This window comes from Apteryx mantelli, chromosome 19 (assembly GCF_036417845.1).
Source record: "Apteryx mantelli isolate bAptMan1 chromosome 19, bAptMan1.hap1, whole genome shotgun sequence".
NCBI classification, from domain to species: Eukaryota; Metazoa; Chordata; class Aves; order Apterygiformes; family Apterygidae; genus Apteryx; species Apteryx mantelli.
This window is the reverse complement of record NC_089996.1, coordinates 13,407,450-13,431,226: the sequence shown is the minus strand read 5'-3', so window position 1 is coordinate 13,431,226 and position 23,777 is coordinate 13,407,450. Positions and strand designations below refer to the sequence as shown.

The window sequence follows — 23,777 nt, the reverse complement described above, 5'->3', positions numbered from 1 at the left end:
TATTTGAATATCCAAGACTAAATATGTGCAGTTATTGTTCATAATGTTTTAGTGCAGTATACAAAACATTTTTGTTACTGTTTAACAAAATACCATTGGCAGTTTACTGAAATACAGCATTTTTACTGAGGAAAGGTATAGTAGTCTAGCTTTATTATACAAACTCAGTCCAAGCTTAGATTCTACATGTGAGGTCTCCTACCCATTTTTCTAATGAATATGAATAAAAAAGCAATTTAAGTTCAGATGGAAGGTATCACTCTTTAAAAGGCTTTTAATTTAATTTGATTTTAATATGTTATTAAACCTATCAGAATGTTGATTCATATATAATTTACTTAATGATGTGTACATGTGCAGATTTCTGTCCCCCCACCCCTTCTCCAAGATTGCCCATCCATTTGTGAAGACAGAGCTCATGCATTTCTTTCAATAGCAATGGGCACTTCATGCAGCTTCCTTATGGTGAAATTTCACAGAACAGATTAAGCTGATCTTACAGCTTGCTGCCACCAAAAATGGAAGGCTTTTTTTCTCACCTGTTTTGACCTCTTACCTCCTCCCCAATTTACTGCATTTGTTCCTGCTGCAGCCCTTGCATTGGCTCCATCTGACTTCTGGGTAAATGATTCAATTCACTTAACCTACTGGAAGCTAACTGGATGGGGGGAACACAATGTGCATAATTCTTTGCTGACTTAATGAGTTGCTTTGGTTCCGTAGCAGTCTGTCTACATTAGTATGTTAGCTTGCGTCAAGAGTGAGCTTTTGAAGTGAGTCTCTCCATCATCCCCACTTGCTGTATTTTGGCTTGCAGCATGAAACAGTCTTAGCGTGCATGAGCTGGATTCCTCTGGATGAACTGGACCACGAGAGGCATCCTTTGAATGCCCCTAATGCTCTCCAACTCCTAAGGGCAATGCAAGCTGACAGATCAGACTACAGCTAGCCCCCCAAAAATCCCTGAAGTGTGAGCACCAATTTTTATTTGTGTTTAGGTATGCCTGTTGATAGGCATTAAAACATAGTTTTATAGTGATGAAAGGAGAGTAAGGTGGAAAGGAAAGGTGCTGCCAACATGCTTGAGTATTTTCTTGTAAGGACTTCTTGTAACCTCTGTGCAAGGTAAGAGATACTTTTCCAGGAGAAATAATGGCCTATAATTTGGCAGCTGTGTCTGCTGCTAAATTCTGTGTTGAAAATGTCTGTAGTCCCCTGCTTCTTCCCCATTATCTGCCAGTTGTTGCTTGATGTTTGAAGCACTGGTGACAGTGTGAGTAAACAGTTGACATTGATGGATTATAAGAGATTGTAAGTGTCCCGTGTTCTGATTTGGAGATGGTTCCCTTTTGGAGGGCAGAAGGAGGAGAGGACATGGGAAAGTAGGGAGGATGCTAATATGTAATGCAAGTAATGAAAAAAAAATAGTAAAATCTTTAGAAAAAAAATCCTGTCCGATTATACTTATCGAGGAAGGATGAAGAAAAGATATTTTTTACGTTGTTTTATAGAGCAAGTCACACTTGTACCTGGATACCGTAGTCATCTTAGCTTTGAAGTAAGAGGGATTGCTGACTGCATCTTCTTACACAAAGCAGAGCTAGAAATGGGGTTTTTGGCTGAATATTTTTCTCAGGCAGATTTGGGATATCTCCTTGTCTCATCATGTAAAATTAGTTGCTTGTTAATTAAAATGTTCAGTTTTTCGTAAAGGCTCTTGATCATTCCTTTCATTTGTCCTGAGTGTTCTGACTTCAGACTCATTTGTATTTTTTGTTTGTTAGACTGGTAATAAATTGCTCTTAAGCAGGTACATGTTTTTTTTACCATGCTTAGTTTATATGTTTATGAGACTTGAGAATGTTCCCTCTCTGGACTGTCATAATGAGTTTACACCTAAGTGAGAAATCCTTATTCCTTTTTTAAGGAAGAGGAACTCTAACAAAACTAGGTTCTATTTAATTATGTTGTTATTTTCCATATAAATTCCTTGTTGTCCTGTAGGGAAAACTACTTTGCTTGATTCTTTCAGTTGAGTTCCCTAGTGACATAGAAGTATATGCAGTATTTTTAACCCTAAGTAAAATTCAATGTGATGTCAGGCCTTGTAATTTGAGAATAATTCTCTCCCTCTCAAAACTTTCTTCATAATCATTTAGCCCATTTATTGTTTTATTTATCTTTCCTTACTCTATTAGAGGGAAATGTATTTTCATTTATAAAAACTGGTTACCTGGTTTTCAGTTCCTGTCTAAAACAGCAGTAAAAGATTTAATGTCTTGGATATAATAATTCACTGTCTTTTATCTTAAGATAAGTTTTTACTTTAATATACCTAATGTCAGTTCTCAGCTCTTCATCTTAACCAGATATTAAGATAACTGACTTTTCCTTTTGGAAAAAATAGAAAAATAATAAGAGCAGTAAGCAGCCCATGGCTAAGCACCTGATGGCAAACCTCAGATTATAAGATTTAATCTTTTTTTCTCATTCTCTGAAAATAATTGTATAATAGATTAAAAAAGCTTACTAACGTTTACCCTAACAACACACCACAGCACTGGAACAGTAGTGTCCAACTTAGGACGCTTCCAGTGTTACGGGAAATACTTTGCACACCAAGCATGGCAGACGGAGTCGCGGGGGCAGAATGGCTGCCTGGTCTCCTCTGTCACCACGTAGTGCAGGAAATCAGCCAGAGGAAGGTACACTTATGTAGGAATTAAATATATATATATATATATATTTTCCCCCCTATCATAAAGATTTTTTTTTAATAGCTGTAATAGGCTTATGCGCAGTAAAACTGTCTCTATGCTATGTTGTGTTGAAGTGTGCCCAATTTAGAATTTATCTAACAGGTTAATACTGTTGCTAATCAACAATCTTGTATGCCATCATGATGTAATATATGGGCGGCACAGTAAGATGGCTCTGTGATATATTCGTGGAATAATGTCTGAATTAGCTTGCCAATTCTAAGGGAATTTGTGTTTTGTTAACCTGATTCAGCATAATAGATATTCTGTAGTATAAGGGTTTTTTGTTTTGTTTTGTTTTTTAAGATTTCTGTGGTATGAATAAGAACAAAAAAAGGTTTTGTTTTTGCCTTAGTGTGGTCCTTAATTCAGAACTTAGTGTGAAAGGAAGCAGCTGAATTTGTTAGTTGCTTAGGTTCTTCAGTCTAGCTGGGTGTGGGGGGAAATCTGGGAGGCTTTCCAGAAAAAAATTGCCAAATAGTTGCTGTCTGGATGCAGTTTAATGTCAATAAAATATCATGCTTGTCCTGGATGTATTCCCCTTCCTTATTTTCTCTCTTGTTTGTGTTCTCCCTATTTTTCATGCCTTTTCCTAAAGCTTTGAATAATCAGAATGTAGCAGATTTACAGACCTTCTTGCATTCAAAGCATTTACAGACTCTCTAAAACCATCAGTTCTCAAATTACCAAATTGCTCCTTTCTCTTCCTTCGCTTTTCTTCTTTTCTGCGATAGCTTGGATATCTCTTACAGCCTTGCCATGCTCCCCTGTGCTCTCCAGCCTGTTCCTCCATCCCTCCCCGTCAGCCTCTGGCCCTTAAGGTATAGCAAATCATACGCTCCGTTTAGCTCTAAAATATATTTGTGCCATCATCTTCCTCCAAAAGCTAGTCCTGGTCCCGTCTTGACCCTGTGGCCTTCAAATCTGCACCTCAGGCTCAAGCAAGGGCTCCCTGCCTTCCCGTTTGGTTGCACCTCTCGAATGCGGCAGCAGGCTTCCGGCAGCCTCGCCGCACCCGCACCTCCTCTTCCCCAAACCTCCGCGCGCAGGGTGCCGTGCTGGTGGTCGCCCGTGCTTCGCCAGCCCCTGGGCCGCCCCGCGAGTCGCCCTTCTCCCCAGGGTCCGGCTCCGCTCTGCGGCTGCTGAGCTGGGTTTTCCCGGGAAGGGAGGGCACGGCTCTGCTTGCTGCTGCTCTAGACATGTCCCATCCGAGCGTAAACCACTCGAGAGCACGTAGACAGCTCCGTGCAGCAGCTTCACCTCCGTGATGCGGGCGTCCGGACCGAATTGAGGAAGCTGATGCCCTTTGCATGCAAGCGAAAGCTTTTCTTGGTCATGTTTGGCCCTGGGTCTGCCCATCGTATTAGGGGTGGCTGAACTTTTTAGGTGTCCCTGTTGGGCACTCCTGGAGCAGAAGCTGCTTTGCCTGGTACAGCTCCTTTTGCAGTGTCTTCCAGGCTCGTTCCCCACGGGGACGGGGTAGCGCTGCGGGGCAGAAAGCAGCTGCCAGGCGGTGCCACACGCCTGCGCTGTGTCCCTGCGTAAGCCGCGGCATCCGGCCTCCTCCTCTTCTCGCCGCCTGCAGGCTCAAAATACCCGTCAGGTACCAGCAGGCACCAGAGAAATGTCGGGGCGAGGGAAGCAAGGAGAGGAAAAATGGGGAAGATACTTTTCATTATGTCTCTCTCTTCCTCCTCTTTTTCCCCAATCTGAAAATTGCTCAAAAAAACCTGCTTTGAAGTCTCAAAGCATAATGTTACCATTGTATTAGCAAAATTTCAGAAATGGGAAAATGGAGAAACAAACTAAATAATTTGTCCAAGTCATAAAAAGACTCTGTGTGACAGCACGGATTAGAAACTGGGAATTCCTGGCTTCCAAGCCTGAGTTCCTACCTCTTGATGTTGCATTTTTCTCTCTTTCTGGAGGGAGTACATCTGGCTTGTGATCAGGAAGAGATGTGTTTTTTCAGGATTTTTTTTTTTTTTTCCACTTTCTTCATTCTGCTTTTCTCTACCAAGCTGAACTCTTCAGGGAAAGTGTGTATAACCGCATGGGGATGAGAAGTTGCTTGATATCAAACCTTCCCGTGTGGGGTATATTGGCTCGCAAGGAAACGCTACTTTGGCAAGGATAAATTTTTTTAGATAAAATAATGATTTTCCCTGTGTTTAAAATTTGATTACAGTCTTTTAAGGTTTTTCGGTATGGATTTTACTTGATTTGGTTTAGAAGTGGAAGTGCTGAGAATAGGCAGTTTTCAGAAAACTTCTGAACACCCGATTCTTGCACAAAATCCTAATTTTACAGATTCAGGAAATATGGGAAAATTTGACTAGATGCCCTGCTGTTAACAAAATATATATGGAAATTGTATTTCCAGGTTTCCACTTAATTAGTACAAATTCTGTTGTCTTTGTTGAAGGATTGAAGCTGTGAAATAGATATTGCAGATGGAGGTGGAGTTAAAAAAACAAACAAAAAAACCAAAAACGCTTCAAGGATTTGAATAAATAATATGAGGAGGAATAAAGAAACATCCAATAAAATGAAGAGTGTTTTTTACTTTAATTTTTGGAACATTCTTTTTTAGCAACAAATAAAATTCCTAGCTAGGTTTTTATGTTGGAACTTTATTGCCAGATGATATAAAACAAATGTAACATCCACCAAATGAATTGGTCAGCTTAGTCCTACCTTCACTTTCTAAATGCAACTATGTATTTTCGTGCCTGAAATTATGTAGAAATACAGATGAAGCATTTTGCTAAAAAGCCAACTAGCAGTTATTGTATTATTTCTTTTCTTCCTTTGGGGGGAAAAAAAAATATTTGGAAAACGCAGCTTGTCTTGCTGATTTTCTTCAAATGTGTGAATCGGCCAGGTCTTCTGGTACAAAAAGCAGCATGGGTTAGTAGTAACATGGAAGTCCTCACCTGTTTGGTATGGGTGGCTTTACTGTCTGCATCTCAACCACGAGAACCTCACCCTGAAATGTTACAGTAATTCTTGGAAACTGTTTTGTATATTCAGCTGTTCTACATATTATTCAAACTGTTCTGTTATGAAATTGTGTTTAACCATATACCTCTGACTCTTTTAAAGCAACAAGGAAAACTGGAAAATTCAAGACAGGTCATGATAAGTCTTTATTTTTAAGTGCACCTAACCTTGTTCTCATAAGAATTTATTTTAAGTACATGAAACATTTGTAGACTGCAACTGTGCACGTGAATACCCATCTTCATCTCTTGTTTCTCTATTCAAAATTGGCATTGTCAAGGTTGTAAGGCCAAAAATCTGACCTGTGCTAAGATTATGTAATCAGTTGAGTATTTCAAAAACTTTGGTTTTTGTTTGTGTGAGATTTTTGTAAAATGTGCACTGGTTATTTTAACCCATGCTCATGGGTATGTGCCTACAGTTATGCTTTTCTGTGTTCTGCTTCTTGGGTCAGTCCCTGTCTGCAGGTGGTAAAAAGAAGTTGTCAAAGTTCTGCTTTTTGAGTTTATACAATAAAGGAAAAAGGTGAAAAGTGTTAATTGAGAACTTACATGATCACAGCTGCAATTTTAAACCCTGACAGGTAGTTCAATTGTTTGGTTTGCCAACCTTGACAGTATCATTTCTATCTTTATTAAAATAGTATTAAGTTATTTTAAAGTTTACAAAGTCTTAGTCAGTGGGGGAGATGTATTTAGAAGTGGGTCAAGTTGTTTGATTAGTTTTTCCATCAAAAATCAAACACAATTATTGGAATTAAATTAGAGAAGGCCAGAATCTCTGATCTGGGAATGGAGAATTGGAACTTTTGGAGAACTAAGCACTTTTCAGGATCTAAACCATAGTAACAAATTCATTTTCCTCAAGTTAAAATAACTGTATTATTCAGTACCTTTCATTTCTACTTAGGTGTGTTGTCACTGCATAGTCAGAGGATATATGCAGTAGCTAACATATCTCGGGTATTTTGGGATTGTCTTTTGAAAGTTTTGAAAACTAGTTTACAAATTAAATGCTTCTGAAGATCAAAGCTTCAAATGAAAGCAAAAATAAAATAGCCTACAGTGTTCCGATTTCCTCAAGTCTGGGAAACGCAAGTCTGGATTTTGCAAAGTATTTTCTTAGTAATGTAGACAGTATGCAATTTATGGGAATGTGGCACTTCTCAACTAAGATATTGTAGGAACTTTTTGTAATGGGTCACATTCACAGTATGTTATGTGTGTTAGTATCTGGGCCTGTCTGAAGCTTTCTTAATAGTAAATTAGCTTCCCAAATGTTCATTAATTGCAGATGTGTAACTAGGTTTACCTTATTCTCCTTGAGTGCTCAACAAAATAAGTCTAAGCTAGAGTAACTTGCATTCCAGGTGGTTGGAAGAACAGCCTGAAAAGAAGCAGCAGATGGAGTGCTGCAAAAAGATGCTAAAGCAGTAGTTTCTACCCTGGCATTTGACTTACTTTGCTTGCTAGTGCTGCTAACAAATACCCGCGGCCACAAGCATTGCCATTGCTTTCAATTAGACTGAAAGTAGGCATGAATCTAAGCATGTTTATAGCTGCTGGAGGAGATGTGGTCACAGGACCCAGTCCGGAGTCTGTTAAAATCAATGTTACTGTTTTAAACAGATTTCAGTAGACTTTGGATTCAGTCTTTACCTTGAAGACGATGAGAGTGTTCACGTGACTGCTTTCTTCCACAATCATGATTTTAGGTTAGTTTGTATCCAGGTAGATCCCTTCATAAGTCATACCTTCATTAAGGTGTAATAGGTACATCTTCTCTGAATTTTTACTCTCTCTTGCCAATAGTGTGTGCGTTAAATTTTTAATATAATGGCTGATATATTTTTTTTCCCCAAAAAATGACTTCTGGAGCATCTTCAAAGTATTTAGGAAGTGTCATTCACAGTGCTCTTTTCCACATTTTTCAGATATATTGGGAAGTCGGATTCAATAACGATCAGTGTATGGAATCACAAGAAAATTCATAAAAAGCAGGGAGCTGGTTTTCTGGGTTGCGTGAGACTTCTTTCAAATGCAATCAACCGCCTTAAAGACACTGGTTGTAAGTAAGCTAAACACTGGTATTTCTTCTCTTTCAGAGCACGCTTTTCTGCACAGAATTTTTAGAAAAGTGACAGTTAATGGTGGTTGGGGTTTTTGTTTTTTCTGAGGCTTATATATTCCAATTGGTTTGGAGTTTGTAATGATGTTTTGTGGCTGAGGATAGCTTAGTTATGTCAATTAATGCTAACTTATCGTTGGCTTTTCAATTCCTTTGCCCCATTACACTATGGTAATGGGGCAAGCTTGGTAACTTGGTAACTTGTTAAAGCAAAAGTCCCTTTAGTCTTGTTTTCTGTTTTAGAATTATACAAATTATGTCCAGACTTAAGATTTTTACTTCTGCTTTTTTCCCTGTTTCTTAAAGTCTTAATAATCTTAAATTAGGCCAAATTTTGTTCTGATGATGCTTCAGTGTGCCTCTCAAAGGCAGCAAAATATTAAATGACTTGCACTTTGTTTCCTGGTTTTATAGATCAGAGATTGGATCTGTGCAAGCTTGGGCCAAATGACAATGATACTGTTAGAGGACAGATAGTAGGTAAGTGAGGCTTTTTATCTTCTAGTTCACTTGGAGCTTAATAGTAGTTATAGAAATACCTTCCTAGATTTCAGTTTTCTGGACTAAATTTTTTTTTCCAAATTTGATGTTTAGTGCCAGAGCCACTTGGATCTCAACCTAGAAGTTTGTATGTACAGAATTACAAGACCCAAATATTGTAATAGGTATTGTAATGTATTGTAATGCTGATTTGAGACAGATAAGACCATAGATAATATGAAGTTTATCTAGAAAGAACACTGTCTTGAATTTTACTGTAAAAAATGGCAGCAATTTGAGTCTGAACTCCCCCCCCAAAAAATGACTTGGACATTTGGCTACAGTTTCTTGACTGTTGAGAGATCTTGCAAAGTTGTGCTTACCGTGGATTTTATGCAAGGGTAAAACATTCTGCCGTAACAGCAACAAGTTGTTGTTTGGGATGACTTTGTTGATTCATTTTGCATTTTCTTGGGTTATTAACAGATCTCACTAATCTCAGTAACTATGCTTTGTCATTCTGTTACCTCATAAATATTAAATAATTTCAGAAGTAAAAATAATGTCTTGAAGTTGACAAATTGAAAAATAAACAGCCACAAGCAACTTAGGAAGTGTCTTTTGGTGCTTTCTGAAGTGCCTGCACTCTGAGTCATTCCAGAGGGCAGCCTTTCTAGTAGCGGATGACTTCAGAAGTCACAAAGATATGGATCAGGATAAGGAGGTCTTTATTTTTATAGCAAGATGTTAATGAGTATTTTTGGAGATGGGGGGGGAAAAAATGAACTTGCATGTTCAGTTATATGTTCTGTTCCTAGTTCAAATAATATCCATGCGGTATTCCTGTATCATTAGCCAGGGAAAAATTCTGAAAAGCCAGGCAGAAAGTAAGGGCCTCAGTGCACTTCTTCACTTTCTTCGAAGTGCTCTGTTGAATAACACCTATGACTTTGTCTCTTTATGTTGCTTTAACCAGCTGTCTAATGCCTGACCTGCAAGGGTTTGCAGAGCATTAAGATAGGAGTGAGGTGGCACAGTAAGGTCAAATGCTGGTAGAAACGTGGAATCATAAGGGCATTGCTGACGCTTCAGCCCATTCTGGGACACTGATTTTCCGACTGGGCTTGCACAGAACTGTAGAGGGTGAAATAGTCATTTGGATAGGGTGCGTTATGCTGTCGGTTTGGCTTGCTTTTTGGTTTTGCTTCCCTGATCATCCATGCTGTACGCATGTGATTCTGTTTGCGAAACCCGAGCCCAGCTGGCAAGATAGCTTGTTCCCGGCCTGCTCAAGGGGACGGGGATCCCCCCTGCCCGCAGCAGCTCCGGCATGGCGCGGCAGCGCTTGTGCCCTCGCCCCGGCGTGCTCCCGTGCTGCCCTCCAGAGTACGCAGCATGCATCCCTGTCACCGTGACTCGAGAACGCTAGCATTAATTTGGACGCTTTAGACAAAAAATCCCCAAACCGGAAAGGTCTCGAGGCTACTGGGATGCCAGCTGGGAAACCTGAGGCAGATACTCTGCAGTGTGGGCATGGTAAACGTCCTTCAGCCGCGACTAATTGTCAGCAATGTGGGTACGAACCAGGCTGACCAGTTGGCTCAACCTGCTGCAGTCATTAAAAGTGGTCTAGCAAAAACTGTGTTAGCTCATTTGGCAGGCAGCTGGCGCTACCCCTGCTTACCAGGGGCTGCTGGATCCGGCCCTGAAACCAGAAAAAACACGGCTTGTCAGGTTAGAACAAATATTTGTGTTTTGTTTTAAGCTGTTGTTTTTAAAAAGGCTGAGTTTCCCCAGTCATGCTGTGTTTTAATTAATGAATGCATGGTAAGATTCCAGAAACTCCTGTCTTTTTTTTTTTTCTTTTTATCAAAATTGTCTTTATTAATCTCCTTACATTTTAGTCTTTCTTCACTAAAGCAATTTTGTTGAATGAGTGAATGAGCCTGAGTAAAAGTAGATAATTCCACTGCTGTAGTTAAGTGGTGGAGAAATCGTGCTTAAAAGTTAATAATGAGATAGAAAATGATCTAAATATACTCCTAATCTTCTAATGATAAACTAGTTAAATTAAAAGGCTATGTAAGACTGCAGAAACGCCTAGTCTATTAAAATGTAATTGATATATTCAGCAATTGATAACCTTACAAATCAAGTGCACAGTGGGTATGCCTTTATAATTTGGGACAGGGAGCAAGGGGATCTTTATCTGAAATACCTGGGGTTGTCGTCAAAGGGGGGAAGAGAAGGGGACGCTTGTGAGTAGTGGATGCAAAGGGCACCTGAACTGTGTCTTAATCTTGCAGCTCTCTTCTGTGCCACCATTTTATTTCTGATGTGGCGGTGCAGAAAAAATGAGTCCTTACTCATTACAAAATGAAGCCGTGCACAAATTTTGGTCCTCACATAGGCAAAGAGGAGGTAATTGCCTTTGTTTAGTTTCATTTTTGTCTGTGTGTATTGCTTGCCAAACCTTGCCTACATGCAACAATGTGAACTTGTAATGTGTGGGTTTGTTGCAGAATAAATACATCTATGATTTCGTTTCAGTTGAAATTAAATTTAAGATGTCTTCCACTCTAAGGAAGAGTTGCTTTGTAATGTTAGTGTTCACGGAAGACTAGGAATTAATATTGTTTAGGAATAGAGCAAGCAGGTACTGCAGGGCTCCTTATTTCGGTCTGCTGAAGGCCCAAAATTTTAAGCTGCAATACACCTTGGTGGTGGTGTTCAACACTTGGTCTCTCTGGCAAAAGTTACCAGTATTACTAAATCCTTTTGTACCTTTGTGATCTTGACAAATATTTGGTTGGGTCTAGATTTAGGTCTGTAAATCTATTTCACTTTATGTGTCAAAAGGACTTGAACACAGTTGCCCAGAGGTACGTTAGTGCCACAGCACATATTTAGTTTTTGTTTTTGACTAATCATTTTATTATTAAAAACAAAAACTCTCAAAAACCCAGGAATACAAGTACCATAAATTATCAGATTGGATGCTTGCAAGTTATGACATTAGGAACAAAAACTGTCCAGAAAAACCTTTGTTTTCATAGCTTTAGTACAAGAGCTTGAGGCATAAATACCCATTACAATAAAACATGTAAAAATTGTAATAGTTTTTTTTTTTTTTTTTTAAACAGATGTTGAGGGTGTTTCAGGGTGCAGATTGCTGCTTTGTGTGAAAGAATTGCATTTGATTTCTTATCGCTGATGTTTGAAAGGAGCTGATAAACCAAATCTATAGTGCTTATAGCATTTAAATTTTGCCTGGTTTTGTGTGTGTGCGCGCGTGTGTTGAATCTCATGTGCATAAAAAATACATAGAAAGGAGTCAAAAACATGAGGGAATCTTAGTGTTTGAGAGCTTTCTATTAACAGTTCTCCTCTCCTGTTAGTAGTGAAGCCTGACACTAGCATTGCACCATCCCACTTGCTGTCCGAGCCATTCTGCATGAGGTTAAGCCACCGTGTTGCCACCAGAAAAACCCTACAGCTTTGTTATATTGCCATCTGCTTCATCCAGAGAGAGTAAATGACAACTTCAGAGTTAACTTTTTTTTTTTGCCTTAACATACATTCATATTCTTTAAGCTAGCTTTTTTGAAGTAGTGTGCGGAGAATTACCATGTGTTAAAACATACCCTGTTTCTACATAAATTTTCTTTGATTTGTGGGAAGGAAAAAATATCCATAACATGGTTCAACTTAGTCCTCCAAGTTGTACCAGTCTCTTTCAAATATAAATGTAACTTGCATTCAGGTGTTGTATTTTTAATAATTCTTTTATTATCTTAATAGTAAGTCTTCAGTCCAGAGACCGAATAGGCACAGGAGGACAAGTTGTGGATTGCAGTCGTTTGTTTGATAATGATTTACCAGATGGGTAAGTTGACACCAGTGTGATATAAATACAAAAACAGTACATACAACAGACTTTTGCAGTAATGAGAAGTCAAAGTAAAAATAGGTTAATTTATTTTTATTCCAACACTCAGAGTCCTACAGCTCTTAATTTAGGAGCAGGAGATAAGCCGGCCACTTGCTTAATTTAGAAGGCTACGTGGAATGGTTAATAGTTTGACCCTTGTCTTGTCTCTCCTTGGGGGAAAAAAGGAGGTAGCATAATGAGTGCATGCATTAAAGAATATATTCGTTTAACAAATCATAGATCTTTAAATTATAGAATTGATAAACTAATACAATGTTAATTCATAACCAGCAATCCGGCCTTATCCATATCTTGGTTTTGTAGCAATGTAGTTATATAGTGAACGCACATGTCCGGTTGCCTGCTACAGAGCTATGCAGAGATATACACTATTGTAAAAATGGATCACCTTTTCTTCCATGTAAATCATAGTAAAGAAAACATTGTTGGGAAAGGTAATGTTGTCTGAGTTCTTGCTATACTTACCTGCCAAAGGCTGGATTTAGGATTTTGATTTCTCCCTGTGAGAGTTAATGACATCATTAACACCTAAAACAGTTTTGGGAATACAGAAAAATGCTCTGTTTTAGGTTCTGGTGCTGTCATCAATCTTTTCAGAGCAAACACAGACCCTCTGAATGTGATTTTTGGCAGGTAAAGACAGGAGAAACTGATTTTTTTCAAATTATGAATTTTATAATGTAAATTATCATCTAAGTCCTAAGCATTATTCTTTTGTTAATTTGGAGTCTGAAGTTAAGAGCATTTTTGAAAATGCTTTTAAATTGTCACTTTAAAACCTTCCTTGTATAAATATTGCTTATTTAATTGTGTAACTGCAATGCTAGCTTTATAACCTCATATTTTGGAGTGGAAAAATAATTTAAAAAACCTTGTTATTTGAAAGTGACTTTTTTTAATGAAAAGCAAGTATAGTGCATAAAGATGCTATGACAGCACTTATTGAGACAAGTTGTTAAAAATATTGAGTGCAGTATTAAACATGTTTTCAATAAATTTCTTTATATGGCTATTTGGGTTTAATTAGAATTCAAATATTTATTGAACATGATGGTGTGATATTGTTAATGATATGCCTGGTTCCAAGGGAAAAACACACAAAATTAATTCTGAGTTGAACTTTTAGTTGTTTCCTGTTACCTTGTTAAGCTAGCATGATTCATAATAGTAAAAGCCTTCATGAGTTGGCATTTATGTTGGAAACATTTTGTGCCCTGATTTCCTGGAAATACCACTCATTGCCTTATCTCTCAATGTCTGAAATCTAGGTGGGAGGAGCGGAGGACTGCTTCTGGAAGGATCCAGTATTTAAATCATATTACACGAACAACTCAGTGGGAAAGACCAACACGGTAAGAAATTATTTAGGAGACCGTGCATATGGGGAAGTTTGTTTGCTCACCAAAAGTGCTGAGCACTAGTGATTCTAAAGGGCTGCAACAGGAGGTATTCAGCGTCCCTCAGAGTGACTCTACAAGTCCCTAACGTCTTCCTTGTTCAGTCTCCCCACTATTTAACTGAGAAGAAACATTCTGATTAGATTTTTCTCTCCTAATACTAGCATCTTTGTTTTTTTCTAGAGTTGCTTTGGTAGACCCCTATAAATACAACCATTACAATGTGGACACTTTATAAAAGATGAGAAAAGGAACTTATGAGTAGTTGACCAATGTTGACTTTGTATGTACTATAACCATGTCACCTTGAACTTTTAAAACTGGTTGTTACAGATCATGGTCTGAACTCATTACGATTGCCTGTTCCTATAACAATAGATGTGTGTTGCAAAGTGCTTCCTCAAACCATTTTTACTCTAACCTGAATCGTAGAGTGTCAGTCTTCTGCACACTGTCTGTGGCTTCTCTTGCATCCTCAATAAATACTATTATAGTTTCTGTAAGGTTATATTTGACTTGAAATAATTGTATACTGCTAATGCTGCCAACTCTGATTCATATTTGCAATTTTCAAGTGACTGAAGGTACTGAATGTTTTTTCAATTTATCTATATTTTTCCTGGTATGTTAAAATATCTAACCTAAGCTCTAGACACATTTACAGTAGAAAAACAAATCTAAAATACGTAACTTGTTCTAGGGGATTTTCTGCAGTCTTATAAATCCCCTTTAACCTGCTTAAAATCCTTTTGAAAGCAGCATTGAGATACGAAACCATATAATTCAGTGTTTCCTCTTTCAGTCAAGCTATCAAGAGCAGCTGTTTCTATCTCACTTAGCCCATTTCACTATCCTCACCTAATAATCTTTCTTAGGAATACAAGGAAAAAACAGACCTGATAGCTTCCTTGGCCTTACAAAGGGAAGGTGAGAAAGTTTGAAGTGCAAGCCCCTCACCAAAATATAATTTTACTCTCGTCCCTCTGTTTCTTAAGGTGGGACTTTCTCTTGTGAGTATTTGATATGATCTTGATGCTGCAGCATCGTATACTAAGCATTGCAGCGTCACCTGCTGAGTGTCAGGTTAGTCCTAAGATAGGTAGGAAGGTTTACTGACTGCTTTGGGATGAACCCAGTGCTCTTAGAATAAAAGCTTCCTGCCTATAGTCAAGGTATCCCGCTGGATGAGTCAACTGCTATGTTCTGTAGTCCATTAAGTTTTTCCAGCATCCTTAACTGAAGCTCCTGTGAAGTATATTGTGCAGTCCAGGGTCCTGCGGAGGATGTAGGCAGACCTCTTAGTAACGAACGCACGCATTTAAAGGCCAGCGGGGAAGCAGTCTTGCCCCAAGAGGTGCCTGACTCCTCTCCCATGTTCTCCAAAACTGGCTACAGCAAGTGCTTTTGTTGTTTGTTACACATAAGTGTTTCTTCACAAGGTTTTAATTTAGATTAGATAAAGTATAATGTTAGAAACTTTTACTTCTTCTGGTAGAGAAGGCAAATACTTTTCATGCTTGGGTTTTTTTTGTTTTGTTTTGTTTTCCCAACAGGCCAGCATCTGAATATTCCAGTCCAGGAAGACCTCTAAGCTGTTTTGTGGATGAGAACACTCCAATTACAGGAACAAATGGCGCAACATGTGGGCAGTCCTCAGACCCCAGAGTGGCAGAGAGAAGAGTCAGGTCACAGAGACACAGAAATTACATGAGCAGGACACACTTGCACACTCCTCCCGATTTACCTGAAGGATATGGTATGCAAATTAAAAATTGTTAATTGTAGGTCTTCCAAGACACTCTCTTATTCTCATATGTAAAATCCTTTTGATTCTTAGTTTGGAGAAGCAGTCTTTGAGTTTGTTTGTATTGTATTTTTTTGTTCTTATTACTTTATCTTGATTTCACAGAGCAAAGAACAACTCAACAAGGTCAGGTCTATTTTCTGCATACTCAGACTGGTGTTAGCACATGGCACGATCCAAGAGTACCTAGGTAAGAAAAGAATGAATGTATCCTTAAGGCCTCAAATGGGAGTAATTTAACTGAACTCCCCTCAGAGTTCTCTGTCCAGTATTATATTTCTCACTGCTGGCCACTAACATATCATCTTGAGTCATTCATCAAGATAAATTAGTCTCTTTGCTTAATTCTCCAAATTATTATTTTAATGCAGCAAAGGAGAATCAAGTAGTAAATCACAGAGGCATTTTGAAAACAGGTATAGTTAACCAATTGTAGGTATTGCGTATGAACTGTAGCACAAGTTCATTTTTTAGTACTCTGCAAATTAATGAAAAAAATTGAATCTGAGCACCTTCAAAAATTCAGATTGATCTAGGTGCTTAAGAGAAAAATGGATTCTGTAAAATTCAGGCTCAGATGGTTAATAAGACTTGAGAAACCGGCAACATGTATTTATGAACTTTGCCAGACAAATGTAATAATTTTTGATGGGGGAGGAGGAAAAAATAGCTTAAACTTACTTGGCTATGAGAATTATTGTCCCGTGTTCAGAGTGCTGAATGTGATTTACTCAAGGAATGAGAAGTTTGGTACATTTTGTATTTTGAGGAAACTAACTGGAGGCACTGGGACATAAAAATCGTGGAAGCTGAAATGGTGAGGTATGTTTAAAGTGCCTGGATGTGTGTGGGGTGTTGTTTTTTTTTTTTCTTTAAGGCAAGGAATTTCTCATTTGGGTGTAGTAGCAAACACCTAAAAATGACCCCCTTTTTTTTTATGATAAATTTTCTGTACAGAGCAGGAATTAATATTTATTTTCTCTGTGCTTTATCATGGATGTTCCTAGAACATCATTTGTGCTTTGAAGTACCTCATTAGCAGTATATAAATGGGGAAGAAAATCAGGAGAGAGGCAAATAGGTAAATAAGCTGAGGAAGGGTTGACCTGTGATAAAATACTCAGACTGCTACATCTATTACAACTACTTCAGCACTTAGGAGAAAATAAATCTGAAGCATCCTGGTAGAATAAGAAATACTTCTTGGTACTGAGGGTAATATAAATGGGAATAGTGAAATCAAGAGGGAAAACTTTGAGGAATATTGGGGGGAAAATCCATACATCTGTGACAATTTAAGCTGTTGAGTAGAGTTATGGACTCTATTACTTGCAAAATTAAAACTAGATGAAGTGCTAAAAAAGTGTACTCTAAAGAACAGTCCTACACTGGCAGGGAAATGGAAAGTATAATCCAAGAATTTATTTCATCTCCAGTTTCTAGGACATTTAGAATCATTATCTGGTTTTTAGTGTCTTTATTATTATAAATGTGATTATTTCTTATGTGTTAGCTTCTGATTGTCTTTTTTAAAAAAAAAATAAAATAAAAAAGGGAAATCCTGTTTGGAAATTGCCTCCTAAACTCTGCGGATGGTGCTGTGCCAAGGGGGGCGCAGCGTGAGCCTGGCAGCCAGGACTGGCATTTGTAAGAATGCTGCTGGTGTTCATTCCCGTGGAAGTAGATTTTGGATCTCTTGGTAAGGCCTCAAAGCCTTCCTGCACTGCATTTCCAAATAATTATTTTATTTATTTTTAACACTACTTTGGGGTTACAAAAATGCCCTATGTTTTGATGTATTACCTCTAGACTTGAGAGTGGGATCCAGTTGGCAGTTGTGTATTAGAACGTCTTTGCTCCCATGACTTGCGTGTTATATGAGTTGCTTGTTAGAAACAGTCGGTCTCGGGTATAAAAATTTACCTCACTTTGCCACATAATTTTGTGTCTCAATTCAATACGTGCAGATGCAAATTGAGGCATCTAAGTCTTAGGATATTTATGGATATAATCAGGCAATTAAAGTATTACATTTTCTACATGCTGCTGTTTTATGTAGTGATAGACTGGATTTAAGGAGGGAGAATGGGTTTGGAAATCTCCTGCAGGAGTTTTTACAGAGCCTAACCACCCTCTCTCCAGTCAGCCCTGTCCCAAGTTGTTAGGTGGAAGTAAGGAGACGGGAGAGAGGAGCCCTGTCTTTGAAACGCAAAAGGGAGGCTGATAGCAGCTGATAGCCCGCAGCGTCTCTGACCTCCGGACACGCGGGGTTTTGCGAGAGATCCCCGGTGGCTGCAGACTGTTGTTAGTGCTCTTGGTTTTCTCAGAAGCCTAGAAACAAGACTTCTCTAAAAATCAATTAAAGTTTTAATCCGTAAATTTGCAGGGTAATAATTTTGTATGAAATCTAAGCTAGTGCTACTCTTAGGTGTGAAAACAGAAACTGTGCGAGTGTCTCGGAACAACGTTTGGCGGTTGGTGCGTACCAGCCATAGTGATGGAGGATGGAGCTGATGTCTTTTCTACGGAATAGTGTAATTTTATGTTAATATGCCATGGTCGTTTCGTTAATGAGCCCTACAGTTCAGCAGTGGTGTGCATGTGGGTAAAACCTGAGGAAGGTCGGTCCCAGAGCCCAGAGTTTCCCTTAGCAGCTTCTCCGCCTGCCTGTCCCTGCGGACTGCAGCTTCTCCGCAGCTCTGCCCCTCGACTCCTTCCTCCCTCAGCCCCCGTGGTTTGGGGAGATCTGAAGACTTGGTGTCAAGAACATTTTTTTTTTTTTCCTTCCTTTTTTTCTTTTTTAAAGGGGTATGAGATATTTGAGGTGTAAATTATATACACAAAAAATCAATAAATGTACATTAAAAAAAAATGCTAATACTGTCTTATATGAACCTCCGAAATGAAGCAACATCGTCCTGGTTTCAGTAGAATTTTCTCAAGACCCCTTGAAGTTTCTGTGCATTACTCAGTGCAGAGCTGAGGTACTGTTCATACAGTGTTTTATTTGAAATGTTTTGTTAAAGAGTTGTTTGCATCCCACTAGCATTTGGGATTTGGGGGCAAAAATTCCTTGTGGCATAGGCACATATCCTATGCATAAGTCTTAATGGAAAGTATAAGTGTTCGGAAATATAGTTTTGTTTTATAGGAGTTTTTAAAGTGTGATTCAGAGTTCCTTACATGACTAATGTTGTTTTAAAAAATGTTTGCTGTCAGAATTGGTGTGGAAGTGCAATTCCATTTGGCAAATATGGCAATGGCTTTTATTTTTGTTTTAAGCCCATATTAATTTAACATCTGAAGTTACTTTATAAAAATGAAGGTTATTTGATAAGAATTCTCTTTCCCCAAGGCATGTGTTGTGGGTGTATGATTTTTCTTTGGTGGGCTCGTACCTTGGGAGTAGAGATTCCAGCTGAACAGATCAAGTTTCTGAAACAATACGTTTTCTCAGACTTCATGGAATTGTTCTGTTACATTTACGCTTGTTTGGCTCAGAGGCCAAATGCTGAGGTATTTTTCATTTTATATTTGTTTTCACAGGGATCTTAGCAACATCAATTGTGAAGAGCTTGGTCCACTGCCTCCTGGATGGGAGATCCGAAATACAGCAACAGGCAGGGTTTATTTTGTTGACCATAACAACAGAACAACGCAGTTTACAGATCCGCGGCTATCTGCTAACTTGCATTTAGTCTTAAAGTAAGTCTAAAGTGTCCAACACATGTTGAATATAATAGAGGAAAGAAAGTGACTCTTGAGGGGTGTCAGATTTAGATCAAGGTGTATTTTACCATTCAGTATTATTTAAAGTATAGTAGCAGTGTTCTTTAACATACTACCAGCTTACTCTGTGTACCAAGCAAAGAAGAGAGATTTGACTGTTCTTGTATTTAAAACAACAACAACAAAATCAAGCATCGTTCAGACAGGAATGTGGCGATTGGGATGCCACGGGGCAGGGGGAAGCAAGTGCCTCCCCATGGAAAAGATTGGCCCGTGGAATTTTTTCCAACAACAAGAGAGACACTTTCTTTCCTTTTCATTTTGTCTTTATTACTTTCAGTTATGGAGTATTCATTTTAAAATATCGGGTTGCATTCAATAGCTATTGAAATAAAACACTGAGGGGTTAGGCAAGGGAGCACGAGTACCCAGCTGTTCTTCTAGAATAAAGGAGAAAATAATTCAGGCCCAATTTTCAGTTACAGAGTAAGACTAGCTGAGATGTTCTGAAAATAAAGAAACCTACTCATTGAAATCAGATTTATTACCAAAATAAAAAACAGGAACTGTATTTTTTCTGCAGACACCAACTGCTATAGTGTTTTGAGCTTTAAATTAATCTCCAATCTGAAATACTTTCATATCATATTTAAAAAAAAAAAAGAGGGGGGGAATAGAGGGCTCAAAAGGATTCTGTCTCCTATTTTTATTCCCCAAGCACGCATTTCATACTGGAGAACTTTCTATTAAAAATGGAGACCAACAAGCAAACAAATATTTCTGTTTTGTCTAGACATGGCTATCAGCTTGTCCAAGCACTGTGGGAATTTGACTCCATTGTTTCTCCTATTAACACCTTTTAATGCTGTTGGGAAACACCTGTATAATATTAAGTAGGTGTTAAGTGGAAGAAACAATGAAGAGTTTGTTAGAAAGCTGTGTGCAGCGCTGGGCAAGCATCAAGTATGAGGAATAGTCTTAAAGAGAAGCTGAAGGAGACTGTGATGGAAACAAGCACACAAAAGACAAAATCAAAGAATCGCATAGTAGTATCCAGTAAGTTGTCCTACATTGTTTATGTTGCATTAAGTTGGCTGCTTTTGTCTGCCAGCTGTACATTTGAACTTAACACACCCCAAGAGGGAAGAGTCTAAATACTGACTTCTTTCTTTTTTGGGGGAAATTCATTGATTATATGCTTGTGTATTACAGAAGTATTATAAAATGTCTCATAATCCAGACAGGAGCCTGTACATGTTCAGTACATGGAGAAGATCATTAACTCAGATTTAGATATTTTACGCAAAGAAAAACCCCAAATGCTGCTCTTAATTACAACAGTGCAATGCCTAACCTGTAGAAAATTCAGTTAACTAGACTATATTGAAAAAAAAAAAGTGCTTCAGAGGTATATTTATTTTTAAATGGTATTGACATTGTGGCTACTTTGACAGTTATTATAGCACACAATATATAGCTAGCTTAGTATCCATAAAGTCCAGTTTGACTTTCAAGTTCAGGAACCACAGAACCCATTGCTTTTTTTTTTTTTTTTAAACTTAAAGAACAGTTACAATGTGCTTAAGTTTTTCATTTGTACATCTGTCTTTCATTAGGGAAAGATTTCAGAAATTCAACCAGCAGTGTCATCAGCAAAGCCTGTTCTAAGTCTGCAGCTTGATAAATCTTTTCTGGTGTTTATTCTTTTATTGCACCAAACAGGATATGTGAAAACTTTTTTTTTTTTTAACCTACCTCCTTATTTGCTCTTTAAAAAAAATAAGTAATTTACCTTAGGCCTGTCATTTTGTAAGTTATCTGAGAAACAAATTTTACTATTTGGGATGAGTGGAATGGGTGGGATAAAGTTTTAGGTTCACAGCCATAATAAAAAGTTCACTTCCAGTGATGCAGACTTTTCTACTGAACTGAGAAGTTTGTTTTTCCAGTGATTGCATTATAAGTTATGAAAATAATCGGACTTGTTACCCAGTTCTGTTTAAAATACTGGCCAAGAGTTCCTGATAGGTTTTGATGTTTATGGCACCTGAAAAGCCCTTAGCTATATCCTGAAGGCACTGTACGCAACAAAGCATGCTCATTCAGCTTTGGAAACAGAGACATTAAATTTTGGGGCAGTAACCTAGTTTTATTATTTTAAGCACTGCAGATTATTTAGCTAATACTACACTGTGATTATTTTCAGTCTAGTATGGAAGATGGTATTTTATTTTTCTTCTAGTCCTGCCATATTTTAGATTGTTTTAATTTGATGCATAGTTCTTAAATTCATGTTCATTTCAGAGATTGTTTTCTTTAAGACTGACATTAGCTAGCTTTGTGTCTAGGGACTACTGTCTTTATACTACTAGAGATAGTACGAATATATGCTATCTTTTGTATAGTATATAATTATGACCTTCTTTGGTAGGTGTAATACAAGGGATATTTTCACTGGCTTGTCCTTGTAGAATTAGAAAGTGCAGAAGATAAAGTTATGATTTTACCTTAATTTCTACATCAAGTAAATAGAGTTTACATGGGATTTATTTGATACTAATCACAAGCGAAAAGAAGGTGTTGTGAATATAGCACGAATGACATCAAACTTTTTTCTGGAACCATATCAAGAGCATCTGTCTTCCTCCCTAAATCTGTGTAATGACTTTTCAGTTTCACAGGAATGACTTTTGGAATGACTAGTTTATTCTTAGGCCAATATGATCAGCTTGAGAACAAAGTTAGGGTAACCTTATTTAAAAAAACAAAAACCAAAAGACCTTACACACTGTGAATCTAACAAAAGTGATTAAGCTAACTTCTGAAGTTCTGTATCCTCGAGCATAGTAACAGAACAGAATTTCTATGCATTATTCCCTCCTTAAGGCCCAGGAGTTAAGAGGTTATATTATTATTATTATTATTATTATTACTACTACTACTACTACTAAGCTTTGAGTTGTTGCTGAACTGATCCACAGTGTGTGTCGTTGCAGGGGTTTCTAAATGCTAGGCTAGTAGGACTACTGATGATGATTCAAGTTCCTGGTCACCTGGTGCTAGTTTTCCATGTTTTATTCCCCTGCAAAATTGCCTTAAATAAAAAAGGTTCCAAAAAAACCTGGAATAGCTGTCAGAACCACAAAACAAACTGGGAATTTTTTTCCCCTCTCCCCCCCCCCCCTTTTTTTTTTCAGTTGCCAATTCCGAGTGTTCCTGTGGCAAAAGCCTGCTGGAAATGAGTTCTGGTTGGCCAGGGGACCTTTCTAGTGGTCTTGTTTCAAAATAGACAACAGACTGAAATTTATCCAAAGTTAAAATTGCAGATGATTCTATCTAATATTTTGGGTCTTTGACGCTTAAAAAATAACTTACTAACATTCCACTGAAAAACATCCTCAATTCTAACCTTTCCTATTTATCCAGTAAATGTAGGGTATTATCGTGTGTTCCACGCAGAAATCTTCTTCTTGTGTTCTAGGTAAAATGTAATTTTTATCCTGTGTTGTTTTGAAATGCCATACTAAAAAGCTAGGTCATATAAAAATATCCACTCACTGTGTACAAGAAAGGACACTTTTCTGTCTCTGCAACAAGATTAATTTACTTTTGCTAGTAAGACGTTAGCTTTACAAAATCTTTTAGAATTGCTAGTAAAAATACTTGTTTATCTGTGCCAATTAGTTACATGTGAACTGCCCACATTCCTGTGGTCCAGACTAGGCCAGGTACAAGGGACAAGGTCCTTGCCAAGCTGCCAGAACAAACATCTCGTTGTAAGCTTACTCTTTTTCAGACAAGCCATTTAAAACAGACTATGGTATTGACTGTAGATTAGAGGCATAGTGTTTGGCAGATCCCTGAATTTTAAAATGGAGGAAGGTAAAACACGCAAAGGAAATATGGAAATGGTATCTGAGAAATTCAGTGTCAGCAGCTCAGTAGTAAAATTGTATGGATAGTACCTTATTATATAGTGCTATAACCTTTTACATACTTTGTAGAGTAGTACTAATAGAAATAACAAACTCTAAAACCAGCTGATAGTTGCCAAGAAAGACAGATGCATATGTCTTTAGTCAGTATAAAATCTCTCTGAATTTATTTTTATTTTTTACTGGACCTGGACATTTTTAGTATAATCACACTAATAACCATAGTAAAATGAAACTAGTTACGAAGACTTAACATTTAAAAATTGTCTGAATAAAATAGGGGACATATGACTTGAATATCTGCAAACAGCTGTGTTTGTTTCTAGCCGCCAGAATCAACTTAAAGATCAGCAGCACCAGCAGCAGCAGCAGGTAGTGTCCTTGTGTCAGCTTCCCGATGAGGCAGAATGTCTGACTGTGCCAAGGTACAAGCGAGACCTAGTGCAGAAACTCAAGATCCTGAGGCAAGAGCTGTCACAGCAGCAACCTCAAGCCGGCCATTGTCGTATTGAGGTCTCCAGGGAAGAGATTTTTGAGGTAATTTGAGAACTTGACCCATTTATTAACACTGAGGGACGGGGAGGAGGGTTA

General features: G+C 38.0%; 1 protein-coding gene across 2 annotated transcripts in view; it reads left to right on the top strand.

Moving 5' to 3' along the window:
* The window catches only part of SMURF2 (SMAD specific E3 ubiquitin protein ligase 2), a 68,306-nt gene that overhangs the window by 32,276 nt on the left and 12,253 nt on the right, over positions 1–23,777 (top strand). Inside the window, exons 4-11 of one of the 2 annotated variants that reach the window (XM_067308205.1) lie at positions 7,696–7,829; positions 8,304–8,369; positions 12,171–12,255; positions 13,590–13,673; positions 15,272–15,474; positions 15,628–15,712; positions 19,069–19,227; positions 23,513–23,723. In XM_067308205.1, coding sequence (XP_067164306.1) covers positions 7,696–7,829; positions 8,304–8,369; positions 12,171–12,255; positions 13,590–13,673; positions 15,272–15,474; positions 15,628–15,712; positions 19,069–19,227; positions 23,513–23,723 — 1,027 coding nt within the window. Of the gene's footprint in view, positions 1–7,695; positions 7,830–8,303; positions 8,370–10,699; positions 10,791–12,170; positions 12,256–13,589; positions 13,674–15,271; positions 15,475–15,627; positions 15,713–19,068; positions 19,228–23,512; positions 23,724–23,777 lie in introns of those variants that run through there. The other variant, XM_067308206.1, reaches the window with a different exon arrangement.